Source organism: Vigna umbellata, chromosome 7, assembly GCF_029865625.1.
Source record: "Vigna umbellata cultivar VRB3 chromosome 7, Vumbellata_1.0, whole genome shotgun sequence".
Classification (NCBI taxonomy): Eukaryota; Viridiplantae; Streptophyta; class Magnoliopsida; order Fabales; family Fabaceae; genus Vigna; species Vigna umbellata.
Window position 1 is genome coordinate 25094718 of NC_142171.1, and position 16238 is coordinate 25110955.

General features: G+C 29.9%; 2 protein-coding genes across 2 annotated transcripts; both read right to left on the reverse strand.

Moving 5' to 3' along the window:
- Positions 1-770: 770 nt before the first annotated feature.
- On the reverse strand, positions 771-2746 carry LOC148195551 (oxygen-evolving enhancer protein 3-2, chloroplastic-like). The gene is made up of 3 exons (XM_088094839.1): positions 2395-2746; positions 1789-2084; positions 771-984 (listed from the first exon to the last, which is right to left on the reverse strand). The coding sequence occupies exons 1-3, from the start codon at positions 2666-2668 to the stop codon at positions 886-888; spliced, it is 669 nt and encodes a 222-aa protein (XP_087950965.1). The 5' UTR covers positions 2669-2746; the 3' UTR covers positions 771-885.
- Positions 2747-4656: 1910 nt separating this feature from the next.
- Positions 4657-7941, reverse strand: SHOT1 (Mitochondrial transcription termination factor family protein). Its single transcript, XM_088095469.1, has 2 exons — positions 5907-7941; positions 4657-5184 (listed from the first exon to the last, which is right to left on the reverse strand). The coding sequence occupies exon 1, from the start codon at positions 7871-7873 to the stop codon at positions 6233-6235; it is 1641 nt and encodes a 546-aa protein (XP_087951595.1). The 5' UTR covers positions 7874-7941; the 3' UTR covers positions 4657-5184; positions 5907-6232.
- Positions 7942-16238: the final 8297 nt, after the last annotated feature.

Consider the following 16238-nt stretch of genomic DNA (forward strand, 5'->3'; position numbering starts at 1 on the left):
ACGTCGGACACGGAGCGCACCGACATCTATTCTCGCCTAGACGTCGGAGCCCTCACTAATATGATGTATATTCTCGCATTTAGACATCGGATGGCGGGATCAGACGTCTATATGGCGGAAAAAAAGAACTTTTCATTTACCTGTCAGACACATAGACGTCTGTTAGGAGGGGCATCGACGTCTATAATATTATAGACGTCGGTGCCCCGCCTAACAGACGTCTATGCGTCCAACTTATTTACGAACATGCCATCAATCAATAATTTACGTTGGTTATTTTGTGATCCGACGTCTGGGTGACGCTAAAGACCAATTTTACACTAATGATTATTCTATGAAGAGGCTATCTCACTCCAACGCTATTTTAATTTTAATATTGTGAATCATGATACTTAAGACCTATGACTATCACTTTGTTAGTATTATATTATTTAGTCTTGAATAATTATATATATATATATAATTTTAAATTAAATGATTTTTTATTTTGAAAATTAATGGTATAAATATTAGTACATTAGTATTATTTTTTTATTTATGATAAATTATTTAGAAGATATAAGTCCTATATTGCCTTTTAATGAAAGCACAGAACCGTTAATTTTGAAATATGACAACTTGTATAATTTAATTTATTGGTTCTTTTTTCATGTTACTTTCAACATTTTTTCTCCAATTTTGTTGAATCCTTTATGCAGCACCTTGTGTTCCTTCAAATGAAACTGTGTTTATAATATTAATTGTTTTTATATTTCCAATATTAAATATGCTTATTTATAGAAAATTTTCTCTCATCATTTGATTTTCTTAAAATAGCAGTCAACAAAGTGTCTGAGAAAATCATGGACAAAAGCTTACACAAGAAAAAGCAAGAAACTAATCACATTAACCAAGCTTGGCAAGAACATCATTCAGAGTAGAAACAGTAGCAGCATAGTACTTCTCTGCTTCTGGGCTGCTCTTAATTTTTGCTGCATGATCCAGCTGCCAAACAAAAATCAAAAACTCTTGTTACCACTCTGAAACTTCCTCAATCCTAAATTCATAAGCACAAACTTCATTTGTTTTTCATACTATTTTTCAATTTCAGTTAGAGTATTACCGATTTCATGCAAACATTTACTGTGTAAATCATCAAGAATAAACTCTACTGCTGAAGAACATCAAAAGTATACAAAGATTTGGAGTTCATATCCTGCAGATTCTGCTGTTTTTCTGGTGCTGTTATTCTGCTGAGCTTTGGTATATTAAAAGTATTTTAACATGTTTTAAAATTTCAGTGTATTTTGAAAGCATTTGAAAGCACAACTGAGAAATAATACTAAACACTTAGCAGAAACTCTATTGCTGAAGAACATCAAAAGTATACAAAGATTGGAGTTCATATTCTGCAGATTCTGCTGTTTTTCTGGTGTAGTTATCCTGTTGAGCTTTCAAAATACATTGATTTTGGTATGTTAAATTTTTTGTAATAAGTTTTAAAACATCAAAATAAGTGTATATCAGTATATTTTAAAAGCAAAACAGATAAACAATACCAAAAGCTCAACAGAAAATCCAAATTGAAAGACTTGCATCTACGTTTTTCCCAATTGACGAAGAACTACAGACTTAAGTATCTCCTTTATCTCCCTTTAAACCATAGATACAGTCGTGCTATTTTTCTATCAGATTAGAATTTGACCTCAGTATATAAAGAACTCTTTACTGTGTAAATTATTCAAGAAAAAAACTTCAAATCGGATGAGAAAACACTTAGAACAAGATTTGTAGAGTTTTTGAACTTACATTGCTGATATTCTCGTAGAGCTTGCCCGTGAGTTCCTTGAGTGATTTCTTCTCATCCTTAGACTTTGCAGCAATGACAGTGTTGAGATCAAACCGCAGATACTCAGCCCTGAGACGCAGATCATTCTGAACATATGGCCAAGCCTTCTTTTCTATTAAAGACTTAACAGCAACAATTTCTTTGGCTGATTCCTTTGCCCTTTGTGCAGCCTCGCTAGGAGACAGTGGTTGAAGGAAGAACCTATCTTTCAGTGGCAGATCAAGGTCTCTTGCTTCATCTGAGTTCAAGGTTCCAGCTGCCATATTCCATCACACACCCACCATCGTTATAATTATATATATATCTTCAAAAACCTTTCTTCATGTCACTCTAATTGCCCCATTCTTTTGTTTTGTTTTGTTTTGTTTTCATTGTCTTTGGCTCCAACCCTTTATCATGAATGAAATCTACTAAAATCTACCACAAACTTTTCTACCCATTTCAATTTTTCATATCTCATCATTTACTGCAACATGCATGACCTATTTTATGTTCAAAACTTACTCTCCTATGCTACATATATACCTCTAACCCTATGATGGTGAGAGAGAGAAAGAGAGACTTACGCAATCCACCAGAAGGTGGAGGAGGTGGTCCAACTTTGATGGATTTGGCATCAGCAAGAACAGCTTGAACAAAGGAGCCAGTGGCCAAACCAGCAGCAACAAGAGAAAGCACTGTCCTACGGCTGCTCTGAGCATCACCACTCACTTGTTCTTGCTGATGTTGTGCTCTAACTGTGAATCCCGCGCGTGTGACTGAAGACACCCTTTTGGCATGCAAACGTGTGGAGCCACTGAGTTGAAGGCTACCTGCCATTGATGCCATTGCTTGAGCCATTGTATTTGCTTGATCCTTAGCTAGCCAAGTTCTTTCTTTGCCTTTGTGCTTGCTTTTCTGGAATGTGACAATATAGTTTTGGTTTCTGTATGGTGATTGCTGTGTCTGTGATTATGAGTGGCTGTGGAGAGTGCCTTATCTCAACATTTTCCACTTGGATAACTTGGATGTGCTTCTGGCCAATCATTGTGGATCATTTCTGCCTTCACCATGACATGCTGGATTCTTAGTCCTACGTGGACTCTTATCAGTCTGACACGTGGATTCAGGGATTATTGAACAGTTTTTCCCCTCTTTGTATATTCGTATTTCTTACAAATGTTCATGATGTCGTATTTACAACTTCAAAAATCTCTTCTGAGAACATTCTTTTAACAGACAAATTATCATGGTCACAGTTAAACCTTAGTATTAACGATTTTTCAATGTCAGTATTGTGTCTGTCAGATATATAATTTTCTTGTAATGCAATTCTAATATCATTTTTTAACATTTTCTTTATAATCAATAATTATGATAAAAGTATTAATGAATCTCACAAACAGTTTTAATAATATAAACTGATAAAAAAGTGTGTTGATTAACAAGATTACATTAGATTGTTATTAATACTCTTTATCTGTAATTAGAAATGAGATAAGAAAAGAGACAAGAAAAAGTGTAAATGTAATAATAATAATATTAATATGGTGAAAAATAAAATTTTAAAGGATACTATATAAAACGTTTTAAAAATGTAGAATTGTGAGTAAACTTTAGTCTAATTTTTAACATGGTTTTATTATTAGCTAAAATTTATTAAAAGGGTAAAATTATATGAACTTAATCAATGTTAGTCATAATTTAAAATTATAATAAAATTTAACTTATAATTAGAAATGTATCATATTGTATACAGATTATAACCAGTAATAACAAAAATAAACGTATTGAAGAATGTATCAGCAATCCTTTTATACTGCGAATTATTCCTTTTATATACATTTTCTTTTCATTTGTTGAAAGCTCAACAAATTCACTGATGTTGAAGAGAGAAGAAAACAAATGTTTTATAGATAAGTTATTGTGCATCACTATCAATTGTAGATATTTTATTCAGTGGCTCATAACTGTATATATGAGTAGATATATCTTCATGAAATATATATATATATATATATATATATATATATATATATATATATATATATATATATGTATGTATAATTTCGTAATTTACACACTTGAATTTAGATAGAGTAATTATGCTAGTATAACTCACTTCCATACTTAAATATATTTTTATTTGCAAAATAAATGTGTCTTAATTTTGTTTCATACATTTTTAAAAGTGCTTCTAAAATTGAAAATAATTACTTTTGATTTCTAGCATTGAGACTAATTAAGTATTTATTTGTGGAACAAAATATCATGTGATATTTTAAGTGGTGTTATGTATTTTAGTGTTGTGATATAAAAGTTATTTATCTATTTTAAAATAAATATTAGAAAATAAAAATAATTATTTGAAATTATGAAAGAATGAATAAAAACATATAAAAGAACTAAAATCAAAACTCACGAGTTTTATAAGAACAAAAAAATAGTTATCTCAAACTTTATAGAAATTAAAATAATGTTTTATTTTTGGAATCAAAATAAACTTCATAAATTTATATAGACTAAACCTTCCCTCCTATATTAATCCAATCATAAGTAATATGTGCAAATGTGAGTTAAAGATGATTAAAGATAAATACTGAACTACATTTAAGTTTGAGAAAAATCTGCATTTGGAAACACATCTCTTTCACTAAGATGGTTTATCCAAAGAACTTTAGACCAATTTTTTCACACTTCCACAGCTTCTCAATGATCAATTCTCAAATAAATTCATAATACTTTTAACAAAAATGTAGAGAACACAAATTAAAATATCAACAATCAACCTAATAATTTACCAACTTACCACCATGACATGAGTAAAATTTTAGTAACACAAGTCCAGAATCACAGTAATAGAAGTTGCAGTGCAATTCAATCTGACAGATACTAGTCTAAATCGATTCCAGATAGATTTTCTGTGAAACTTTTACGGAACTCTCATTTGAAAGCTAATACACAAAGATGCCTGCTGCATAAAAAACTAAACAAGAACCATCAAAACATTAGAAGAGCTAGTAATGGTCCCAGAAGCATTCCTGCAGAAACAGAATGGATCATAGACTTGCATTCATTTGAACAATCTTCCAATTTTTTTCTGCAACAAAATGAAGACCAAGATTGCTCTAGTATAACATGCAACAGTCCTTGGAATTGCACTTCATATTACTTTCCATCATGCAATTTCTTATCACCTGCCACTCTGGTATTTTTAAAATGTGGTAACATGAAAATTTTCAGGAATGATGAGATGGTCTTCCACAAAGGGTTTTATTGATTTTCAACCCAAAGGTCCATTACCAGGTGTTACATAGACAGTAACTTTTTGGCCCTCCCTGGTGAAGGATGGGTTGGTTCTCAGTTCCTTGGACTCGCTGAAAGAAACTTACAAATAATTAGATTTCCCAATTTTGCTACAATAAAATAACTATGAAGTGGAGAATATTAAGTTGAGCCAGAAGTTCTGGTCACTTTTTTACCAACTCCTTGGATAACAGATATACAACTAGCATCCAAGAGAGGAATAGAAATGAATACTTAAAATTATGCATTAGAGAAAACATATTTTTAGTTTGTTAGTGTTGGTAACAACTATATTGGGAAATAATTAGGATAATCTGATCTTTTAATTCAGAAATGGTAAAACCTTAAGAGTCCGTACACATGTGTCTCTGATGTCTAAGAATATATCCCTGGCAATAGGTAAGCATAGGCTTGGTTTTGTTTAATTTCATAAGAAGCAGTTTTTCTGCTACTAGTTCTCACTGCAGCATTTTCATTATGAAATTTCTGAGCACAAATTTAAGACATTCAAAACAAGCACCAAGTTCAAGAATCTTAGTGTCTGAAAATGCTTAGGGATAATGTAATAAAGTATTATCATGCATATGGGTGCATTTTCTCAGTTATCTAGTACATGAGACAACCTCTAGCCTTTTACATCTCACCAAATTTGCATTCGATACTTTACTTTATGAACAATTTATCATATATATACAATTTTAAAATGAAAAATGAAAAAGTGAGTTCATTTGAAGATATGAAAATCAATAAAGTCATGCTAAAAAGTACAAGTACTTACAAATGGTCAACCTACCTCTGATATAATCACCTAGAAGAAGCATAAATAACTGGTCACCGAATTTGTGATTTATCTCAGAAATCAGAACAGAGATGAGGTCATTGGAAATGAAGAAACCATGATAAGAAATTTGCAGGTCATTCTTGATTTCTCACTACCATTGCGAAGGAAATAAACCACTGTTCACGAGTTCTCCAACAACATTGAATGGTCTGTCTTCAACTCCAAACCAGAACAGAGGAAGTAACAAAGTTTAAGAATCTTTACAACGTCATTTGAAATAATTGTTGGAGTTTCAAAGACAATTGTTAGAAAAAACATAGTCATCATATTGGCAAATTTCAGGGATAAAATTGCTCAAACCAATGTTTCGGAGCAGCAGGGTGGATTTTAAAAGCACGGGAAACTAAATTCCTGTTACTTGTTGCAACCATGCTTGCAATAGAATATCTTTTGGAAGACAGACCCTTTTCCATAAGCCACAAATGGAACTTATACCTGGGCTTAATGCGATTCTCTAAGTCAAAGCACAAGAATGATGGAAAAGTCACCAAAATCTCAAGTGACTGTCCCATTTCCTGACACAAGAAATTGATCTTTTGCTCCAAACTTTCAGGGTTTTGGCTAAGAATCTTGGGATGAACCGTGATCATTTTACAGAGCTTTGAAAACTCAATTCCAAGATGTAGAAGGCAATCAAATCTCTTTTGTAACTCATCACTTGTTCCGTGCATGTAAGAGAAAATATACATGGTCAAAGCATTTTCTCCAAAGCCAATGCCATGCAAGAAGTTCAACTTACTCATATTGTGAATTGGAGTTTTAGACACCTCAATAGCCTTCAAAAAACTTGGATAACCTTTAACTCGGTCCACTTTGCGATTGTTCGCGACAAAACTAACCAACAAACTATGATTCCCATCCTTCATCTTCTCAAAGAACCACTCATGTAAACCCAAAGCTCTCATCACATTTGGCAGGTTACACAGCTTGACTGTCCCCAACACATGAGCATAGTCCCTCTTAACAATATTAACATCATTGGAACTCATTCCAAAGTGTTTCAACAGCTTCAACACATTGACCTTCCCCATCTTCAAAACAATCTCCAACAATTCCGGTCCATTCAAAATCAATCGTGCCACGTCCTCTTTCTTCGCACCAAACCTACAAAAATACTCAATTGCTTGAACCAACTCCTCTTCCCCATGCTCAACAACACCACCTACACCAACGCCATTGTTACCTCCAATTAACTCCCCTATGTTCTTTCCTCCATTCAAATCATAAAACAACCTTATCTTCCTACACAACCCAACCCAATCATCCACACCATTCCCCTTCTCTTCAACACACTCAGCCAAACCAAACTTCCCAAACAGCAACCTCAGATCACAAAACAAAGCGTCAATCTCAGCACCCTTCTGGCCATCAAACACAAATGGGAAAGCCAAGCATATCCCCACAACCTGCACATTGCAAAAACCATACCCTTTGAACCCACAAAGCCTATCCTTCAATTCAGAAGCACCCCAGTTGAACACCCACCCACTCTCCTCATACAGCACTCCAAGCTTGTCCCAGGGAAACCCATATTCGCTGAGAACACAAGCAGTATCCAAAAGGGTCTCATCTTCTGAAAAGAAGAACTTGTTCTGGGGAAACAAAGAGGGGAACTTTGAAGGGTGTATGCCAATGCTCTCAAAGAAGAACTCGAATTCGTTGATGGGGTTGTACCTGAGGAACTTGTTAAGGTTGTGGGGATAGTGGGGAGGGGAGAAAGCACTGAGCTTGGTGATGAGATTCATGAGGGCATTGTTGGAGTTCTTGGATATTTGATCAGCGAAGGCGTAAGGAATGCAGCGCGTGGCGTGGAGATAATCAGTAACAGACTTCTGCCCCTGTGCTATGGCGAACTGCTTGTACTTCCAAGGGATCTTTGATAGCTTTGAGGTTCTGCAAATATGGCGGTGGAGAGACATGTCTGTTCCAAACCCAGCCAGGGTTTGGTTTCTCGTTCTATCTTCAATTCATCTTTGTTTGATAATGGAAAGGAATAAAAACAAACTTATTATAAATTCATGGACTAACATATAAAATAATTTCCACAAATTGTTGTTGATATAATTTTTTATAGTACTTACTTTAAAATTTAATAATTTATAATTTAATTTGACCTATAATAATTTTGTATACATAATAGTTTTGAAATTTTATAAAAACTGTAGACATTTTGGTTTATTAAATCGTGACTAATATTTAAATATTGATAAGATTGTGTTGAAAAAAAAAACAATCTTCATCTTAACAGCACCACACCAGTACAAACACATTTACTATATGCATGTGTATTTATTTTATTTTTTTATTGTAAATAAATTTAATTTATTTTATATGTAATTTTACAATTAAAAAAATAATTAACTTTTGAAAAAATAGTCGAATAAAAACTAATTAAATTTAAAATCGATCAAAGTTTAAATTGATAAAATAATTATATTAATTTTAAAAAATCATTTAAAAAATAAATATAGACACGAAAAAAAAAATTCTCTTTGTATATATAACATTTAGATATAGATTTTAAATATGTTTCAAAAAAAAATTATTTATATATTTTGGAATTACAAGAAGACTTTTATTTGCACCTCTCAATTTCTTCTAGCACCAAACTCTTGAGATCACGACTTTATCTTTCAACAAGGTAATTTCAGGATTACATATTTTGGGAGCTTTCTATGTTTCAGAATCAATTTTCAAAATAGAATTTTCTGAAATGACTTTCTAGAATTGATAAAGTATATTCTGATATGAGTTTTTGAGAACATTCATACGTGAAATGTGTTTCAATTTTTTTTTTCGAAATATATGGAATATGATTGGGAATAATTTTTTTGGAATTAGTTTTTTTAGCATTTTTCTCTTTTTCTTCCAATGCAGCCTTTTCACTCTCTTGGTCTTTATTTGCAGCGGCAATCTGACGAGGATGGTGATGGAGACGTTGACGGTGGTGGTGCGTGATACAAGGGGTTGGATGTTGAGGGGTGTAATTAGTAATTTCGGAGGTTTAAGAAGCAAAAGCCTTACACTAATGGTCCACTGTTAATGAGCCAACTGAACTTAAAATTTGTTCACATATGATTGTTCCAATGATTTTGGAGGGTTACTCCATCCACCAGCACACAGGTTACTCTTGTATTTTTCCAACTTTTTTTATTTCCAAAATTGATCTTATTTAAATATTTATTTTTTATTTTTACTTATTTAAGTCTAAAATCTTAATCTAATATCTCTCTCTTTAGTGTCGTAGCCCCACATCCTCACACCACAAACTTCTCTTCTTCCTCTTTTTCTATTTTCCTTTTTCACTGTCGCAGTCCCACGTACCCCGTATCCTCACAAACTTTATTTTTTCCTTTCACTCTCTTCTTCCTCTCCTCCTAATACATCTTTTATTTTTTATTTTCATTTCCTCCTTCATTTTCGATGCTTCTATTGTTACTGAGTAGGCTCCAAAGTGGTTGGTTTGCGAAGAAGAGTGTGGTTTGTGGTTGGTTTCGTCTCCATAAATGCTGGTATTTGTGCGCTGTTGTTTGAAAAACGTAGAAGAAGTCAAACGGGAAAGCTTGAACGAATATGGGAGATTCGTTCGGCCTTCAACGGATCTTGATTTTGGTCGACGGATGTCAAGATCCGTTCATATCCGTTCAAGCCTTCGCATTTGGCTTCTTTTATTTTTTTTTGTTTTAGTTTATTAATTTTAATTTTTTGTATAAATTTTTATGTGCAGTATATAATTTTAGATTTTAAGTTTTTTATTAATTTAATTTGTTTAAAAAAATCGTTGAAAGACCAAACGGATCTTGATTTCCATTGACGGATGTCAAGATCCGTTGAAGACCAAACAAATCTCTCATATTCGTTGATTTGTAGGGCAAAATGGGAATGAGAAAATGCAGGGAGAAACATGTGGTGGTGGAGGGAGTAACCCTCATGATTTTGACATATAAATGAGGGGGCTTTCTTCCTGTTTCTCTAAGTCTTTTTTTCTTGTACCTTTAAATTTTTTAAAATCCTTTAATTGGCCTTCTGATAAGGGTAAAAACAAATTTTATCTCACTTTATATTTACTCTACCCATCCACTTTTACTCTCACACTTTCTCCTTTCTCCTAACCTTAGTCTCAGCATCCATGCATAAAGAAATTCCTTTCTCATTTCTCCCTCACCACATGCACCACATCCCTCGTCACCACAACACCAACACACCTGTTCCCTTCAAGCAATTTGTGCTACTAAAAAAAGATACACATTCGTTTACATTTCTAAATTTGTAAATATTTAGTATAGTCGAAATTTGTAATTGAATACCAAATTTGGACTAATTAACGGATTTCGAAATTGAGTGAAGTTCTTAATATATATTTGATAGATGTAATCTATTAATTTTTTTCATATATGCATTTTGTTGGTTTATTCAAATAAGTTATTCTATTGAATGTAAATAAGTTATCTCGAGAGAATGTTTTCCTTAAGCTCTTGTTTTTCCTCTTTCTCTTTATACTCCTTCTCTATTAGCTCTCCCTCACACATAAAACAAAAAATAGAAACTCCAACCCTAACAAGCTTCAAACAACACACCAAACCAAACAACTATCACATTTATCTTGTCATAAGCATGCACCACAAACATTACAAACCTAATCACACACCACGCGTTCAATTAATAATCATAATCAAAACACATCCAATGCACACAACAAGAATTAAACACGTGACCTTCAACCCATAATAAGGAGTTCTAACCAACTATACTACACTTCATTTCTATATAACTTAACATTTCTTATTTTAATTAATATTGTTCACACACAAACCATCCTTCTAAGTATATTATTTTTCCTGGAGTTACAATGAAGGTAAGCTTCATACAAAGGTACAAAATTACCATCTTCATTAACTACTTCAACGTCAAAACTCTTGACCACAATGTGACCCTTTGAAATGTCAATATCTAAAAATGTTTTCATTATCATTTTCTCTCGTCCTGCTTCAATTTAAAAAAAAAATAGTAGTTAATTTGATATGGTTTTCATCATACTCAAAAACAACTAAGTGTGTTGTGCTAAAAAGCAACATCATTATTGACAATAAAATCATTGTTACTTTAGATATTGTCATCATATTTACCTGTACGTAAACCATTAACATTAGCCGTAAAAATAGAAATCGAGGATCATTTATTTAATAATATTGTAAATGATATAATGAGGTCTAGTGAAAAGGTGTGAATAAATTAAGATTAAAATGAAAGGGTAAATTAATATAACACAGATAATAAAAGTAGCATATCATAAAAGAAAAAGATGGACTCATGCTGATTAATTGATCTTAACTAAAGACGTATGAAATTTTAAGGAAAGTAAACATATGTGATATGAAATTATTTGCTTGTTTTATATATGGTAGATGAGTCATAATGTTGTATCTAGTATAACTAATTTGACTTAAATATTCTTTTGGTCTCTATTTTTATCGATTTTATTCAATGTGAGACTCATTTTTCTTGAATGTTCAATATAGTCCTTATTTTGGTACATTATGTTCAATTTAGTATTTTTCATGACACTGTCTAAATTGTTAACGAAAGATGAATCGTGTGTGTCACGTGTCAGTTTATGTTTTTTTTATTATTATTATTTTCTTAATTTAAATAAAGTTGTTTATGTATCAAGTCAACAATGTGTCACATGACAAATGTTATTGTCGTGTCAAGGCGGAATTAGTGTCACATGTTAGTATCACGTGTCAGTGTTAATATCATGTGTTAATGTCAATATCACATGTCAAATGCTAGTGTCATGCTTTAGTATCTTATATTCAATTGTTACTATATTTAACCAATTATTTTAAAAATAACCAATTAACAATTCATTTATCTATAAAGTTCGTAAAAAATAATTTATTACTCTCTTATAATAATAATAATAATAATAATAATAATAATAATAATAATAATAATAATAATAATAATAATAATAATAAATTGTTGATTTATAATAATAGATTAAATTATGATAATAAATTATTTATAATAATTCACTTCAAATATCTATTTACAATTTAATTAATTATTTTTCTAGATGTTATTTATTAATAGTTTTCATCAAACTTATAAACACATTATCAAAAAATCCACATCATAGGAATGTAAAAAAGAAAGAGACATTATTTTAATAACTATAAATTCGAACAAATTTAAGGAGAAATTTACATGATAATTTTTATTTTATTAATGTATGTAATATGCTATTTTCCTATTTTATGATTTAAATAAAAGTATGAATGTAGTGAAAATTATGTATAAGATTATGTAGAAAATGCACATAAGTTATTTTATTTCTAATAAAGGAAATGTGGACTTAAAGATAAAAGATAATAAAAAAATAATAAAAGATAAGTAACTTAAAGATAAAAATAAATATAATATATCTAACACATTCTCATGTTAATACATATAAATTGTATATATCAAGCTTGCAACAAAGATAATCAATTTTTGATCTCCATAGAGACTTAGTAAAAATATCTTCTAACTGATCACTTGAGTTAACGAACTGAGTCTTGATTTCTCTATATATAATATTTTTTCAAATGAAAATCAATCTCAATGTGTTTGGTCCTCACATGAAATACAAAATTAGAACTAATATAAAGAGCAGTCTAATTGTCACATATAAGTGTCATTTGAGTAACATCTCCAAATTGTAACGTTGTAAGCAATTGCTTAAGTCAAACAAGTTGACAAGCAACTAAGGTCATGACTTTATATTATACTTTAGCACTAGATCTTGCGAGAACACTTTGTTTCTTGGTTTTCCAAGAAATCAAGTTACCATCAATGGTGGCGTAATATTTAGAAGTGAATCTTCTATCAGAAGGAGATGTTGTCGAATCAGCATCTGAATAACAAACAACTCTTGTATGATTATTGGAACCATATAACAATCATTTTCTAGAAAATCCATTAATGTACTTTAATATACGAATGATTACGTTTCAATTATCTTCACATGGGGAATTAATATTGGCTTAACATAGTGACTGCAAAGATAATGTCAATTTTCAAAGTATCTTCTTACTACTTAGGATCTGACATAAGCTCACCCTGATTTGGTAGGAGTTTGGTAGGCTCATCAACCTAGTTTCCTCCAGCATATATAATGCCTACTTCCTTTGAGGTATAACATATCATAATTGGATTATACTACCTCAATACCCAAGAAATATCTGAGTTTGTCAAGATCTTTGGTCTGAAAATGGTGACAAAGATATTGTTTCATCTGGGAGATGTCACTGGTTGTAAGAACAATGTCATGACTATGAAGTAGACACATCTAGCACTTGAGTGACAATAAAAGATTAAATAATCTGTCTCACACTTTCTTTTATTATTTCAATAATTTCAAAACAATGTCTGATTTTAGTAATTGGTTTAGTGAATAAAAGTTTTATTTCTAAATAAATCACTAATTTAAAAATAAAATTGACTACCAATAATGATTACAATATTTAATCACAAAATTCATTCACTATTTATGATTTTTCTAGTAGTGAAAATCATTAATGGTTCCACAAACACAAAATCTACATACATGCATTCAAATCTTTAAAAGAATGTCCCAAACAAGCATCATATTATAATGTCAATATTTTTATGGATGTAGAGTTGATCATGAAAGAAAAGAAAAGACTTTTTCACACCTTGACTTGTTGATCACTTAGCCCAGTAAATGTTCACAATCCAGTACTTAAGTTTTAGTATCAATACTTGGAAATAAGGAAATATTTAGTTAATTCAAAGCTCGTCGATAAATATTTTCTAATTTTCTAAAAGGATATCCCTTACCTCTTATACATATTTAAGAATAATTTCAAGACTACAAGTTATTTGGTATAAAATAAACCCTACAATTTTTCTTTCTCTTCTTAAAAAGTTTATGTGACTTCTCTAAATAGAATAGGACTTTGAATAAAAATATTTTATCTTTGAATAATAATCTACTTCAAGCATTACTTGAAGCTCAATCTAGACAAGACTTTCTAAACACATTAGTGGGATTCTCCTCCAATTTTATCTTCTCAATTTTGATCTCTTCAAACTCAAAAATGACTCTCATGTAGTTTAACATTTTTGTATTTCATTATCTTTAGGTAAATATGATAATCAACTAGAAAAATAACATTTTAACCATGATAATGAACAATCACACAATCTTGCAAAATGTCTATATCTCTCATCATCCCCTTAAACCATACTTTCTTGTTAACCCTCTCTGTGAGTGCAATATACTCTACTTGACTAGTAAATAAGGTCATAACAAATTGCAAGTTAACCTTTTAACTATTATAGTTTCAAACAACATAAACATATACTCAAAAATAAACTTTCCAATGTCAACACACTTACAAACTCCTTTTTAACAACTCTACTATAGATAAATCATATATACATTATGATGTCTAATAATAATGTTTCATTCATACGTGCTAGTACCCACTTCAAAGTCTTATATACTCCTCTGCTTAAGTAGTTAATAAGACAATAACACATTACAATCTTATAATTTCAAATAATGTAAACAGATATATAAATCAAAAATCTCATTTTACTATCAACATCTCTTACATGACCAACTTTTATAAATCCTCTTTAGCTATATTATAAGTATATACTAGAAAACATATATATCTTAATACCTATCTCAAAACTTTGAATAAATACATCGTATATTTACCATAATTTATAAAAACAATGACAAAATATAAAATAATTACATAAATATTGGATATATTATGATGAATGCTAATAATAATTACATAAATATAATGGATATATTATAATGAATAATGTGATAATATTTTCATAATAAATAGTAAACAGATAAGTTATTACTAAACCTAATATATAATAATTAGTTACAATTGTAGGTTCACTTATGACACATTTCTGCCTTGAGTATTCACTTGAAAAAATATGGGAGATCTTAGAGAAATTTTATAATAATTAATGTTACCTTTATGTTTTATATTTAGTAACAGTGGGACCCATTTAATGATGACACATAAACATACACCTAGCTATCTATCATCATCTCTATGATGAGGTCATGATTCCAAAGTGAAACCACATCTTTTTCTGCCTCTTCTGCTCTACAAATTCAACAGTCAACCATGAAAAAGCAAATCACATGACTATCATAAATAAATGAATAAATAAATTGGTAAAATAATAATAAAATTTATGATTCTTAATATAAATAACTTATCAAAATAAATTTTGGCATTTTGTACTATATTTGTTGCACTGAACATGTATAATTTTGATGTTAGAATAAATTAAAATTATCACTTTACTGATTTTATAGAAATATCATTTTTTAAAAAGAGTTAGAAGATTAATAAATAAAAATACCTATATTTATCAAATTAAACGTTGCTTTAAACAAAAAATCACATCAATAATAACTAATATTACTTCTACTATTTTCTTATTTTAGTATTAGATTTCAATTCTACTCTTTTAAATTATAAATATATATATATATATATATATATATATATATATATATATATATATATATATATATATATGAATAAGTATATATTGACTTATACTATCTTTTTACACACTATTATTAAATGAAAAGTATGTTTGTATAAAAAAATTATATAGTTTTCTTGCAAATACTTTGTAAATCAGGATACAAATTTTTGAAACTGCTATAATATTATCTTATACTATATTTTTACTTTTATATAAAAAAATATAGTTTTTAGAATTATTGTACTTTATTTTTTAGTAAGATTATTTTTTATTTTATTAACCTAAAATAATTCTATTTTTATTCTCATCTCAAACAATAATTGATGTAATTCCTCCATTAAAACAATAATTAATTAATTTTTCTTTTAAAATATGTGCATGCAAGTACAATTTGTTTTTATTGGTCATACATGGTTATTAAACTCTTTAAATATAAATATTAAAATTAAAATTAAGATAAATGAGCTAAAAATAATACGTGTTATTAACATTAATAGATAAAACTAAATAACACAAGCCAAAAAAATTTAATCGAGTATAAATTTCTTATCCTATTTGGTTTTTAATAAAAGGAAAAGAAAATATCTTTAACTGGTTGCAGGTAGTAATGCATGATTAAACAAATGTATATAAAATATCTTAAAGTGCATTGTAACTAAAACCATAAAATTTAAAGTTGGTCAACTTAAAAATATAAAAATCCTAAATTAGGTAAGTTACTTTTCTTCTAATTACCCTTCA